At 39.6% G+C, this 14,416-nt stretch overlaps 1 protein-coding gene across 12 annotated transcripts in view; it reads left to right on the forward strand.

Annotated features, from left to right (window-relative positions):
• HERC3 (HECT and RLD domain containing E3 ubiquitin protein ligase 3) overlaps positions 1-14,416 on the forward strand; it is a 138,114-nt gene that overhangs the window by 40,160 nt on the left and 83,538 nt on the right. For all 12 annotated transcript variants that reach the window (XM_081594402.1, XM_081594362.1, XM_081594395.1 and 9 more), the window contains 3 exons: positions 8,354-8,513; positions 13,287-13,363; positions 14,177-14,398. In XM_081594402.1, the coding sequence (XP_081450528.1) occupies positions 8,354-8,513; positions 13,287-13,363; positions 14,177-14,398 (459 nt within the window). The remainder of the gene's footprint in view (positions 1-8,353; positions 8,514-13,286; positions 13,364-14,176; positions 14,399-14,416) is intronic.

A 14,416-nucleotide genomic window follows, 5' to 3' on the forward strand; every position in this document is an offset into this window, starting at 1 on the left:
CACCAACTCCCGGAGCTTGCTCAAACTCATGTCCATCGAGTCGGTGATGCCATCCAACCATCTCATCCTCTGTCGTCCCCTTCTCCTCCTGCCTTCAATCTTTCCCAGCATCAGGGTCTTTTCCAGTGAGTTGGCTCTTCGCATCAGGTGGCCAAAGTATTGGACCTTCAGCATCAGTCCTTCCAGTGAATATTCAAGGTTGATCTCCTTTAGAATTGACTGGTTTGCTCTCCTTGCTGCCCAAGGGACTCTCAGGAGTCTTCTCCAGCACAAAAGTTCGAAAGCATTAATTCTTTGGCGCTCAGCCTTCTTTATGGTTCGACTCTCATATCCATACATGACTACTGGAAAAACTATAGCTTTGACTGTATGAACCTTTGTTGGGAAAGTGATGTCTCTGCTGTTAATACATTGTCTAGTTTTGACATAACTTTTCTTCCAAGGAGCAAGCAAATTCCTCTAGTAATTTGAAATAACTAGTTTGTTTTCCTCTCCTTTAATAGGAACTATAGCCCAGAATTTGTAAATTTTTTTTTTCGGTCATTTGAGACATCTTAAAGCCTGACTTTGCTTTTTGCTACCTGAGACTTTACATATTCAGCAGGTGTTCCCTAGCATTTCTTTAATGAGAGACAGACTTCTTGGAGCTTACGTTCTAATTCTTGTAGGTACCCAAACAAATGCTCTGGTGCCAAAATGCTTTGTGAGAGAGAAAACATACATAGTAAGCTGTGAGCTGAACTTTGAGAGAGAGACCATTAATATTTTGAATTGAGGATTAAGATTTCAGTCTTCTTGGAGTGATCTTAAATTATCACCTGGAGGACTTAGGCATTTAACTACACAATGTTATATATATTGTCTCATCATTTCAGTGGTCCCTTCTGCTTTTAGGATTTCCTCTTATCAGAGCTGTCAGGTAGTTTCCTAATTTATAATCTTTCTCTCTTAAAATCGTTTTATAGCATTAGATTATGCCATAGTTGGCAATTCTGAGTTCCTGAAAATAACTGAGTCACTGACTCAGTTAATATTGAGTCACTGCAGCTGATATTATTCAGACTAGTAAAGTGCTAATGACTCAGACACAGTCTTGTCCCCTCCCATGGTCTGTGACAGGCCTCCATATGTTTTATTTATTTTTCTCCATATGTTTTAATTGACTTAGTCAGTGATTTTGGCTTATTGCATCTAAAAACATACATGGTAAACTTAGATTTATGGCTTTAAAAAGAAACTATTCTCAAACATGTTTCATAGTGTATAAGTGTTTTCAGGCTTTGTATGTGAGCATTAAAGCCCAATATTAAAGTCATCTGGTCCTGAACTGAGACCTACTGCTCCAAAGTCTATTGTAATTAATCTTTTCTCTAATTCTTTAGTTGAAAATATTTGGTTGAATGATTGTTTAAACTTGGGCAAACATAAGATTATGCAAATAAGTGTTTGATATGCTCAGATAATGGAAGTGTCAACTGCTCAAAGATACTGCCTGCCACTGGGAATCAAGCTTTTAGGTTAACCACAATTGTAGTTGGAGCATTTGTGGGAGAGCTGGAAGAATTGATGCTTTTGAACTGTGGTGTTGGAGAAGAGTCTTGAGAGTCCCTTGGACAGCAAGGGCGTCAAACCCAGTCAATCCTAAAGGAAATCAGTCCTGAATATTCATTGGAAGGACTGATGCTGAAGCTCCAATACTTTGGCCACCTGATGCCAAGAACTGACTCGCTGGGAAAGATTGAAGGCAGGAGAAGGGGGTGACAGAGGATGAGATGGTTGGATGGCATCACTGATTCAATGGACATGAGTTTGAGCAAGCTCCGGGAGTTGGTGATGGACAAGGAAGCCTGGCATGCTGCAGTCCATGGGGTTGCAAAGAGTTGGACATGACTGAGCGACTGAACTGAGCTGAATGAAGGAAGAGCAACAGAAATAGTAGATATCTCAATAAATATAATAGACTATTCTTGAATTCTTTAAAAATGTCTTGATGATTAAAAAATTATAAAATTGTTACAGAGATTTCAGTATATACAGATGTAATATTTAAGATTACTGTAACTTAAAGAGTTGGAAAAGACCCTGACGCTGGGAAGGATTGGGGACAGGAGGAGAAGGGGACAACAGAGGATGAGATGGCTGGATGGCATCACCAACTCGATGGACATGAGCTTGGGTAAACTCTGGGAGTTGGTGATGGACAGGGAGGCCTGGTGAGCTGCGATTCATGGGGTCGCAAAGAGTCGGACACGACTGAGTGACTGAACCGAACTTAAATAGAGTAAAGAGAACTATGTTGTGGTAAAGTTTCTCAATTCCACTTTAAATGGTAAATGATTGATTCTAATTACACTTTGAAAAGCTAAATACTTATATTGTAATCTCTAGAGCAATAACAAGTAACTAATCAAAGAGATATAATAAAAACACAATGAATAAAAATGGAACACTAGAAAATGTGTAATACAAAAAGAAGGAGAAATGAAGTAAAAGGGCAGTGAAAAACAGGGAAGACCAGCAAATTAAAAAAGGTCAGAAAATCAAACATATCAATAATTATTTTAAATCTAAATAGTCTAAGCAAAGCAATGGGTACAGAAATCATCATATTCGATTTTTAAAATAACCCAGCACTGTACAGGAAAGTTAAAAAAATACCCACTCCTGAGGATTTACTCCAGAGAAATGAAAACTTATTTTCATACAATAACCTATACACAAATGTTAGTTGCATCTCTATAATTGCTTAAAATGGAAAAAAGTCTTTTGTGGTACATCATAATACAATGGAATACTACTGACTGATATTAATAAAAAGGAACAAAACTGTTGATCCATATGACAACTTGGATGGATCTCAGAGTTGTCATATTGAGTGAAAGAAATAATTTCAAAAAGTTAGATACTGTAAGATTCTATTATGTGAATTCTGTGCTTCTATTATATTGAAAATATAAAGCTGTAGTGATCGAAAGTAGATCAGTAGTCACCAGGAGTTAGAGATGAGGAGAGAATGACTAAGGGATAAAATTCTTTGTCCTTTAGAGATAACACTCTAAGGGACTTTTCTGGGTGATGGTACCATTCTGTATCTTGATTGTGGCACTGATTACATGTGCTTAAATTCATAGAATTGTACACTAAAAGAGGTCCATTTTACTGTATGACAATGTAAAAAGGTTTTTAAAAAATTGACTCTAGTTTGAGTGCTTTGGCTCAGAAACAAGGTAGAATTTCTTCTATGGTAATAACACTCTTATGGGAGGGAGTGGTCACTTGAAAGTGAGTTGCATTAGCATTGAGATCCCACTAAGCATAGCCCAGATTGCCCAAAAATGTTTAGATGAAAATTAGAAAGTAGTTGGAATATGGCTTGGAAATAAGACCTTTCAGACACAGAAGCAAAGAAAATAAGGGAGAATCTTGCTAAGCTGTAGGAAGCCAGGGGCCCCTAGGAGGAAAGATGGGCACTAGGAAATTCTCTTTGTTGGGATGTGCAGGGAACTTGGTTATATTCTGAATGGTTTGCTGAGTTCATTTCCATTATCCCAAACTTTGAGTAAAAGCCTGCTGTACCCCTCAGACTAGGTTGATAGTACTGTGGAGAAAAACTGTCCAGGGAGAGCAGAGTACAACAGCAGAACGCAAGATGTGAACTAGAGTGAGAGTTAGTGGGAAATGTGAGGACATGGAATCCACAGAATGGCAGCTCAGAGTGTGGGTTTCCTACAGTGTGGTTCTGTCTTTGTTGACTACTGCTAAATAGAAAGTGTAGATAGTTTGGGGCAACTCAGGAGACATCTAAGTGATGAAAGTTTAATCCCTTTTGTCATGCTAACTGCTGACATATAACTTCCTTGACTTTAAGTTTTATGAAAAATTGAGTACCAAATATTGATTACTAATTTTATATATTCTGTATACCTTTCACCCAAACTGCTCATACTGTTTACACGATAACATTTCTCATTGGAACAGACAAAAGAGTAGTGACTGTTACTGATTTAAAATCACCTAGTTCTTTTCCGTGAGGGAAGATGATACAGACTGGTGGGTATAATGGGCTTGGAAGTCAGGAAGACCTGGGATCCATTCCTAGCTCCACCACTCATTTAGTTGTGTACTCTGACCAGATAACACACTTTTTCTCAGCAGGGGTTATTAGAGAGGTGGAACCTTACAGGATTGTTGCAAGGATTAAGTTCACATGAGCAGCATCCATCTACCCTCCAGGCACATAACATCCTTCTTTATGACCACCCTATGATGGTTCACTGCCCAACTTACTATTAATTTGAAAACACATTAAAAAATTATGACGGGCTCAAAAGCCAACTAGCAGTAATCCTAAAAACCTGAGTGCAGTTAAACTGCCGCCTTGCCCTAAGCATCATTCCACATTTTCTGCTATTCTGCCCTATTACCTTGGCTGATTCAGAAGTCGCTAACCTTGCTGAAGACTTCTAAAGATCTTAAATTTCTTCTTGTGAAAGGATCAGAAATAAAATATACTTTTATTGTCAAAAAAATGCCAAATATTTCCTTAGTATGTTTAATTATTTAAATGTGTGGGTTGAGTTTCTGTCATGATCTGCAAAATATAGCATACAGTCTTGACAGAATGAATCAGAAGAGATTACGTGTGAACATGTGCACTGCAGCCTGGGTGTTCCCAGCTGGGGCAGGGGTGTATTCAGTGAGAGCTGTGAACGAAGCATTCCCAGTTGACCCAGGGAGTAAATTCTAGAAGAGCAATTAAAATTTCACTGTAACAGATTCCTAGTATGAATCAGATGAGCTTAGTTTTCTGGCTAGGAGAAATGAAATAAATTGGACTTGATACAACTAGGATTTAATTCTCTACAAATCTTTGGGTTACTAAACGGTACCTCTGCCTTTGGGGCTGCAAGTTGTGTTGTGGTGAAATAGGGGTTCCGTGTCTGTTTTGGTGGCTGATGTGTGATGAGACAGGAATTGGTTCGCCTAGGGCTTGCTCCATGGAAGAAAAGCTGTGACAAACCTAGACAGCATATTAAAAAGCAGAGACATCACTTTGCCAGCAAAGGTCAGTGTAGTCAAAGCTATGGTTTTCCCAGTAGTCATGCACGGGTGTGAGAGGTGGACCAGAAAGAAGGCTGACACAATTGCTCCTTTCCAAGTTTAAAGATGAGCTTGTTGTCCCTTGATTTGACTTTGCTTGCTTACTACATCAGTAAAGTTTCCAGTTTCATCAGGATTGGCAGGTAATTGAAGACTCGAGAGTGCCCTGGATAGCAAAGAGATCAAGCCAATCAATCCTAAAGGAATGAAACCCTGAATATTCATCTGAGGGACTGATGCTGAAGCTGAAGCTCCAATAGTTTCGAAGTCTAACTCATTGGAAAAGACCCTGATGCTGGGAAAGATTGAGGGCAGGAGGAGAAGGGAACAGTAGAGGATGAGATGATTGTATGGCATCACCAATTCAATGGACATGAGTTTGAGCAAATTCTGGGAGATGGTGAAGGACAGGAAAGGGCTGGTGTGCTGCAGTCCCATTCCAGTGTTCTTGCCTGGAGAATCCCAGGGACGGAGGAGCTGGTGGGCTTCTGTCTATGGGGTCACACACAGTCGGCCACGACTGAAGCGACTTAGCAGCAGCAACAGCTGCAGTCCATGGGGTTGCAAATAGTCAGACGTGATTTGGCGACTGAACAACAACCATAATGACGCTGTACACTAACATCCAGGCAGGAAAGGCTAGTGGTTGGCATAGGAGGTCAGGTATTGGGGGCGCAGGTCTTGGTTCTGGCTGAGGTATCAGGCCTGGCACTCAGGCACAAGAGAACATAAAAGCTGCTGAAGTCCTAGAACTACGGTACAATGTGGAAATTTGGTGAAGGAAGAAAGAATCTGATTCACCTGAGCTACTTTGGTAGGAGTTTCTTAGTTTTCCCAAAGTAAATACAGGACTGTTCTTAGTGTGGGGGACAAGGCTGAGTTGGGAGTTAGGGCCTAATGGCGAGGAGAGGGTAAAGGCGATGGTCATGGGAATGAAAGGAGTTGAGATAATTCAGGAGATTTCTCTGACATGAGCATGTTTTCAGCTGCTTAAATAAAAAGAAAATTTGTATGTTATTTGACCTCTGTTTAGGTCAAATAACACCTCCTTACCTCTCCTGTCCCCTTGAGTCTCACTTGCAGAGGCCATCACTTTCAATTCTTGAAACTTTTTTGGGGGAGTTTGCCTTTATATTTATAAATAACACGCTTACAATGCTATTTCTTGATTTTTTTCAACATTGGACATGATCTAGAGGCTTCATACTGGGGAAGATTACTCTGCTTTTATATTCTCCGCCCACCTTCCTCTTTCTTACTCCTAGATGCTCATATTTTCCCATGTAGTTGATTTTTTAAATTGATTGACAGATTTAACTATGTAAATTAATAAATTATATTTATTTGGTTATTATGACTTTGTGTACCATGATTGTTCTTATTTCTAGTAAAGCGTTTAGTGTTTCCTGGAGTGAATTATTTCATTTTTTTCATTTGCATGTAATCTTTATTCTCTGACAGAACTGTAAAACTCATAGTAATATAAATTCATCCGATTGTATGTCATTTTTCACTTTGGAGACATTCCTTCCAATTTTCCTTTGTTGGCTGCTACATAGCTGTCATGGAAATGGTTTTCACCCTTTCCTGAATCCAAAATCTTTTTGTTGTTGTTGTTGTTCAGGAGGCATCATATTATGTAACCGAGATAGGCATGGGAGGTAAAATATTTTGAGAACCTTACATCCCTGAAAATTGTTCTTCTTTCCCTTCTCCTCTCAGATTTTTGGTTGGCTGCTGTTGTTCTTGTTTAGTCAGTAAGTCATGTCCAGTTCTTTTGCTGTCCCATTAACTGCAGCCCATAAGGCTCCTCCATCCATGGGATTTCCTAGACAAGAATACTGGAGTGGGTTCCCATTTCTTTTTCTATGGGATCTGCCCGAGCCAGGGATCGAACCCTTGTCTCCTGCATTGCCGGGCGGATTCTTTACCACTGAGCCACCAGGGAAGCCCTTTTGGTTGGCTAGATATGAAGTTCTCTGTTAGAAGTCATTTTCTTTCAGAATTATGAAGGCATTGCTCTAGTGTCTTTCTAGCTTTCATTATTGCTGCTGAGAAATACAATGCCATTCTTATCCCTGTTCAATTGTATGTAAACTATCCTTTCTAGAAAATTTTAGAATCTTTTTTGGTGCTGTGAAATTTCAAGCTGTAGTGTTCTGAAGTAGTTCTTCTTTTTAAAATTCAGTCCTTATTCTCTTTATTCTGAGGTTTTAAATCAATCTTTTCAATGTGAAACTCATGTCTTGCAGTTATGAGCAATCCTGTCTTTGAAAATTTCTACTTTGTTTTTTTCCATTCTGTTTTGGGGATTCTTATTTTTCCATTGTTGAGTTTCTTGAAATAGTCTCATTTCTATCTTCTTTTTCCGCCTGTTTTGCTCTTTGACTTCTTGTTCTGTTTCTTAGAAAATTTCAGTTATTATTCCCCATCCTGCTTCTGAAGCTTTTTCCTTTAAATTTATGCTGTTATGTTTTCATTTTCCAAGGTAATTTTGTTTGTTTTCTGAAGGTTGGAATCTTCTTTGTCTTATATTGCTAATGATCTAAAGATTTTTTTTGTTCCTTATTTTCTTCAGAGTTTCCTTCCTTCTGTTTTCTTTGCTGTTTAACTTTTATGTTAAATTGTCTTCACATACGTGATTGTGCTTGTCCAGCCTTTTATTTTTAAAAGTGAGGTACTAAAATGTAAGCAGAACGGTGTATGGGCAAGTTTCGTTAACTAGTGGGAAGCTGGACATTTCCTAGGGACCCAGGATTGCCAGTAGCTGTGAGTCTTTTCTTTTGGGCCAGTTTTCTCAGAGAAATCCTCCTGGCTAGATATATAGACAGATTTGTATAATAGAACTGAGGAGAGAAGGGTGTTTTTGTGGAGGGGGAAGGGCTCATTGCTCCCAGGCAGACTCTCCCTCAGTCCCACTGCTTTTAGTAACAAGCCTCACTCCTGTTTACACTGAGTCCTCTCTGGTCCCACACCTGCAAATACTGAACCTTTGAGGCATATTTCTAGGGAGAAGCCCCAGACACAGAAGAGAACAACTGGAGTGTGTGCACTGCTCCAGGTCTGTGTGCTGCCCAGTATAACTGGGGTCCAAATTGATAACTGTCAGAAACATAGAAAGTTTATATTCTCTATACAGATGTAGTGGTTCTCTTTGAAAAACGCAGCTGCCTAGGATGCTAATTCTGTGTAATTCCTGTTTCTGGGCTTTACATTTTCCTCCTCTGATTTTTTTCTTTTTTTTTTTTTTCAGAGCAAATTGGAGCTTTGGCAGATCAGCACATTGTCCATGTGGCATGTGGCGAGTCCCACAGTCTGGCCCTCAGTGACCAGGGCCAGCTGTTTTCCTGGGGTGCAGGTAGTGATGGTCAGCTGGGACTCATGACTACTGAGGATTCTGTGACAGTACCCAGGTAAGAATGTCAGTTACTGTAAAGGTTATTTCCTGCTAGTTTCTTTGTTAGACTCCTTGGTTTGGGTTCTGCTTTCTTCTTCTATTAATAATTGTTGTTTCCTTTGAGTCACTGTCATGCCTTATACTGGTATAACACTTGTCCCCAGAATTGTAATTGTAGAAGTGTTTGAAAGTGAAAGTCGCTTAGTTGTGTCTGACTCTGTGAGCCCATGGACTACACAGTCCATGGAATTCTCCAGGCAAGAATACTGGACTGGGTAGCCTTTCCCTTCACCAGGGGATCTTCCCAACCCAGGGATCGAACCCAGGTCTCCTGCGTTGCAGGTGGATTCTTTACCAGCTGAGCCACAAGGGAAGCCCGATAGAAGTGTTTATCTCCAGTTAAAAAATGTGAGTTGTTCAGGAACTATACTTCGTTTATTCCAATAGCCTGTTGCTGGTAGTGTTTGGAGCTCATTAAATTGTGAATTAAAAAATCTCTTTTCACATGCTACACTTACTAACCTTTAACTTAAAACTGCAAGCCTAAATCAATTGTTCAGTTAGACACTTTAAAATTCAGTCAAAAAGCTGACCTGTTACTCTTTAATAATAGGCCAAATTACCTTCAGCATTATCAACAGTTAATATACCAAATGTACATAAGTTCTTTAACACAGAAGTACTCATACAATGATTTTTAGTCCCTTAAGTGTTTACTTAATTCTAAATCTTAGATGAAGGGCTTCACGGGTGGCTCAGTGGTAAAGAATCCATCTGCCAATGCAGGACACTCAGGTTTGATCCCTGGGTCAGGAAGATCCCCTGGAAAAGGAAGTGGCAACCCACTCCAGTATTCTTGCCTGGAGAATCCCATGGACAGAGGAGCCTGGCGGGCTACAGTCCATGGGGTCACAAAAGAGTCAGACACCACTTAGTGACTAAACAACAGCAAAATCTTAGATGACTTGGGTATCTAACAGATGCTTCACCACTAAGAAAATGTCTGTAGTATTGAAGTTACTCTCAAGTGGACATTTTGGGGGTTGCATCTCTGTTTGTTGAGGGTTCTCAATGATCAAAGAAGCCACTGGTTTATATCCTTCATTTAGTTCCTGTTCCTTTGTACTTCAAATATACAACGTTCTCCTGTTGCAGTACTGGTCACATTCATTGCAATTTTTAATTTAATAACTAATTTTAGTACAAAGCTGTGAGCTCTTGATGCCAGGAGAACTGGATTATTTATTTTAACATCACCATTGCTAAGGACGCTCTAGCACGTGCATTGCTCAGTATAGGTCTGGTTAATAAATGGCCTCTCCTCCCCTGCCCAATTATTGTCCCTTTTAAAGTACAATACATTCTTCCTCCTCCTCCGTTTTGCCCTTCTTAGATTTTTGTCTCTTTAATCAAAAGCTGTTTTAGGGAAAAGAGGAACACGGAAGTAAGAGCAATTTAATTCATTTCCTGAGTTAGAATAGGTAATGTCTTGGGTTCATTACTTTCAAAAATTAATTTAATTTTGGGAGAAGAGGGTGAGTGGAAATTTTAAAAAAGGGATGGCTTATTTTAGTGAAATTGCATGTAATATTAAGAAAAAGATTTATAACGTTCATGACAAAAATATTTCATCTGTTGATGAACAAATACTCAAGTAAAGTCATTAGTGACATTTCATTTCAAAAAATGAAGTAGTGTGTGTTGGAGTAGCAATGTATTATTATTTTTATTAGTTATGCCTAAACTATGGATGACTTCTGAGGCTTTAGTTTGTATATAATTTTATAAGTTAATTAAGATAAATTCATCAATTCCTATCTTAGTATTACGGAAAGTAATATAGCTTTGACGTCAGACAGCCTCAGATTCCAGTACTGGCTCTATTCCATATTAGGTGATTTGCTTTGGGCAAATTGCTTAACTTATCTGAGCCTCAGTTTCCTAACTTAAAAGTGAAGATATGTAGTATTGTGTACCTTTACCAAGTTGTTGGGAGGATGGAGTAAGATGAGTAGGTAAAACACAGTGTTTGCTTGTGCATATCTATCCCCTTTTCTCCATCTTATGGTACAATTTCTTATTGTCTTCTTTCTTTTGACCTGCCTTTTTTTTTTTATTGTAACTGTGATTGTGAAGGTTGTCGTAAGGGTAATGGTGACCCATAAAGGGAGAAGTGTGGGGAATTTGAGTGGAAACTGGCCAGGAAAAGGACTCTTGTTGCATAAAGTTCTGAAACATTGGTCCCTAAGACAGGATGACTTTTTTCAGTTTTAAAAAATAGTGGGTTTCTGGGCTTCCCTGGTGGCTCAATGGTAAAGAACCTGCCTGCTGGTACAGGAGACAAGGATTTGACCCCTGGTCTGGGAAGATCCCACATCTGCAGAGCAACTAAGTCCCTGTGCCACTACTATTAAGCCTGTGCTCTAGAGCCTGGGAGTCACATCTGCTAAACCCATGCATGTCCTAGAGCCTGTGCTCCGTGACAGGAGAAACCACCGCAGTAAGTAGCCTACACACTGCAACTGGAGAGTAGCCCCTGCTGGCCCCAACTAGAGAAGAGCCTGCATAGCAATGAAGACCCAGCACAGCCATAAATAAAATAAATGTTTTTTAAAAATAGCGGGATTCTACAAGCAATTGATATATGCAGCGAAAAAATTGCTGCAAATATATCATGTCCAGGGAATTATTCTGAGCGAAAAAGAAGCCAATCCTAAAAGGCTACCTACTGTATGATTCCATTTACATAACATTCTTGAAGTGACAATATTTTGGAAATGGAGGGTAGGTAGATTAATGATTGCCGGGGGCTATGATGGAGGAGGGGAGGAGTGGTTGTAAACACGAGGAATCCTTGTATTGGAAATGTTGAATATGGTGGTGGATGCATGAGCCTACATAGGTGACAAAAATACTGCAAACACAGAAATGAGTACAAATAAAACTGGGGACAAAGAAGTGAGATTGGTAGTTTGTATTTTTGTCAGTATCCCTGTTATGATTTTTTTTTTCTATAGTTTTGCAAAATGTCATCGCTGGGGGAGACTGGATAAAGCCTATAGGGGATCTCTGTATTATTTCTTACAACTGCATGTGAATTTATAATTATCTCCATAAAAAATAGTTGGGTTCTATTTGGTACTAAATGCATATGTGAACTCTATTTTATAAACTTTTTTTATATCCGAGAAAATAAACTGTCAAAGCAACATTTACCTGTTACTCTAAGTAACCCCCAACTTCCCTGTTAGGCATCTATCTTGTAAAATGCCCCTCTGAGTCTTTTGTTCCCATGGCATACACTTAATGAAAAGAAACATGGCAACCTATGAATTACTAAAATAGGAAGCAGGAGATATTTCTCAGGCTGTCATACTCCACTGGGCAGTGCCAAACTTTTTTTTCACTTAATTCTTATCACAACCCTGTGAATAGGTACTGTTCTTATCTCTTTCACATAAGCAAGCAGGGGATCGAGTTTTAAAAAGTGATCATATGATCTTCCTCTTTACCATCCTAGGGAATCAAGAGTTTTGGAAGCATTGCCCTTAGTAATTTTTAAAAATTGTGGCAAAATACACATAACATAAAATTTACCATCTTGGGCTTCCTTGGTGGCTCAGTGGTAAGAAATCCACCTGCCAATGGAAGAATCTACATGCCATGGAGCAGCTAAGCCCATGGGCCACAACTACTGAGCCTGTGCTTTAGAGCCCAGGAACTGCAACTGCTGAGCCCATGCACTGTAATTGCTGAAGTCTATGCATCTAGAGCCCATGCTCTGCAATAAGAGAAGCCACTATAATGAGAAGCCTATGCAAGGCTATGAAGAGTAACCCCTGTTCACTGCAACTAGAGAAGAGCTCTCACAGCAACAAAGACCCAACACAGCCAAAAATACATATATAAAAAATTAAAAGAATTTACCATCCTAACCATTTGAAGTGTACAGTTCAATAGTGTTACGTATATTCACACTGTTGTGTGACCAATCTCCAGAACTTTTTTTCTTGTAGAAATAGAACTCTACACTCACTAAATGAAAACTCATTTCTCCTCGTCTAGCCCCTGGCAGGCACCATTAGACTTTTGATTTGTATGAATTTGGCTAGTCTAGATATGTCACGTAAATAGAACTGTAGACTATTTGTCTTTTTGTTACTGGCTTCTTCCACTAGGCATAATTCCAGGTTTCATCCATGTTGTAGCATGTGTCAGAATTTCCATTCTTAAAGAGTGGTGAATATTCCATTGTATACATATTCCAAATGTATATACCACATTTGTTTTTCTGGTCATTGGTTGATGGACACTTGGGTTGCTTCTACCTTATAGCCTTTGTGAATAATGCTGCTATGAATGTGGGTGTACAAATATCTCTTTGGGTCACTGCTTTCAGTTCATTTGGTTGTGTACCTGGAAGTGAGATTATGACATCACACCATTGCTTGCATTCGAAAGCCATTTAGATACCAGCCATGTACTTAGGGTATGTCTTTGGCAGCTTACTCCTTTTGTCTCTGAATTGGAGATGACAAGGTAGAAATTAACACAGGGTTGTGGTAATGGGTTTAAGTGCAGAGCAGGGTTTCTTTCTTTTAAATGGTAACCAGCAAAGATTCGGGACGTTAGTGAAAGACTTAATAGAACTTTATCATGTAAGATCATATATTTGATTTTAAAAAGTGTTTTGTAAAAGGTGTTACTTATTACAGCTATTTTATTTAGTTGGGAATATTTCCTATCATTGTGAATGCCCTTCTTAAAGGGAAAGTCTTTTCTGTTTTAGGTTAATACAAAAGCTGAACCAGCAGACAATATTACAAGTTTCCTGTGGCAACTGGCATTGCTTGGCTCTTGCAACTGGTAATGTAACGTTAAAATCTATGCTAGTGTTGTGTTAATTTGGGAACCATTTCTCTTCGTATTTTTATGTGATGTTATGTAATGGGATACATTTAACTGACTAGTTAGGTTCTATGCATTCCTGTTGGACAGCGACAGTTCTCAGACAGCCCTTGTGTAGCTCATACTTTTCTCAGGGTGTGGATGATGAAGAAGATGGTTATCACTGCTGTTCCACCTCTCTCAGGGAAAGTCAGCAGGAGGCAAGACTGTTCATCAGTGTACTTGAACAGAGGATTGGTTTTTCTTAGCTACAACTCATATGGCTATTCTACCATAAAGCACCCAAATAAATGAAGAAGATGAAGTTAGGAAAACCTAAGCCAACATATACTGCTATATTCTGTTAGGATAAATTTGTGGGGAAGTCAGCATTAACACATGGTGTTGTCCAGGTCATAGCTGGACCCTGTGAAGTCCTGGGTCTCCTGTAGTCCTGGTATGGTCAGAACTAGTTCCCTTTGCTTAGTGGATCTAAGCCTGATAATTGGCCTATTCGACACTGAACTGATGTAAACATTTAGTTTTTTCTTTGCATAAATATTAATAGCCTTGGATGGGTGTTGATCCTCTGTGTTGTCATGACAGTGGGAGTTCTGATTGTGAGAGTCTTACACCATGAAGTGTGTCTGCTTCCTTGCTTTTGGGTGTGTGTTGGGGGGGGGGCAACTTAACAAATGAGCCCTGGGGGAACTCCATTGTTCTAATAAGTTTATATTTGTGAATGGCACTTGTATCTTTCTGGTAATACCGGTTATCATCTTCTGATTTCAGATGGCCAGTTCTTCACGTGGGGGAGAAACAGCCATGGGCAGTTGGGTCTGGGGAAGGAGTTCCCTTCCCAAGCCAGTCCACAGAGGGTGAGGTCCCTGGAGGGGATCCCGCTGGCGCAGGTGGCTGCAGGAGGGGCCCACAGCTTTGCCCTGTCGCTCTCAGGAGCTGTATTTGGCTGGGGGATGAATAATGCAGGGCAGCTTGGGCTCAGTGATGAGAAAGGTGGGTGAAGGCTTCACG

Source organism: Giraffa tippelskirchi, chromosome 1, assembly GCF_054371585.1.
Source record: "Giraffa tippelskirchi isolate mGirTip1 chromosome 1, T2T-mGirTip1v1.2.pri, whole genome shotgun sequence".
Classification (NCBI taxonomy): domain Eukaryota; kingdom Metazoa; phylum Chordata; class Mammalia; order Artiodactyla; family Giraffidae; genus Giraffa; species Giraffa tippelskirchi.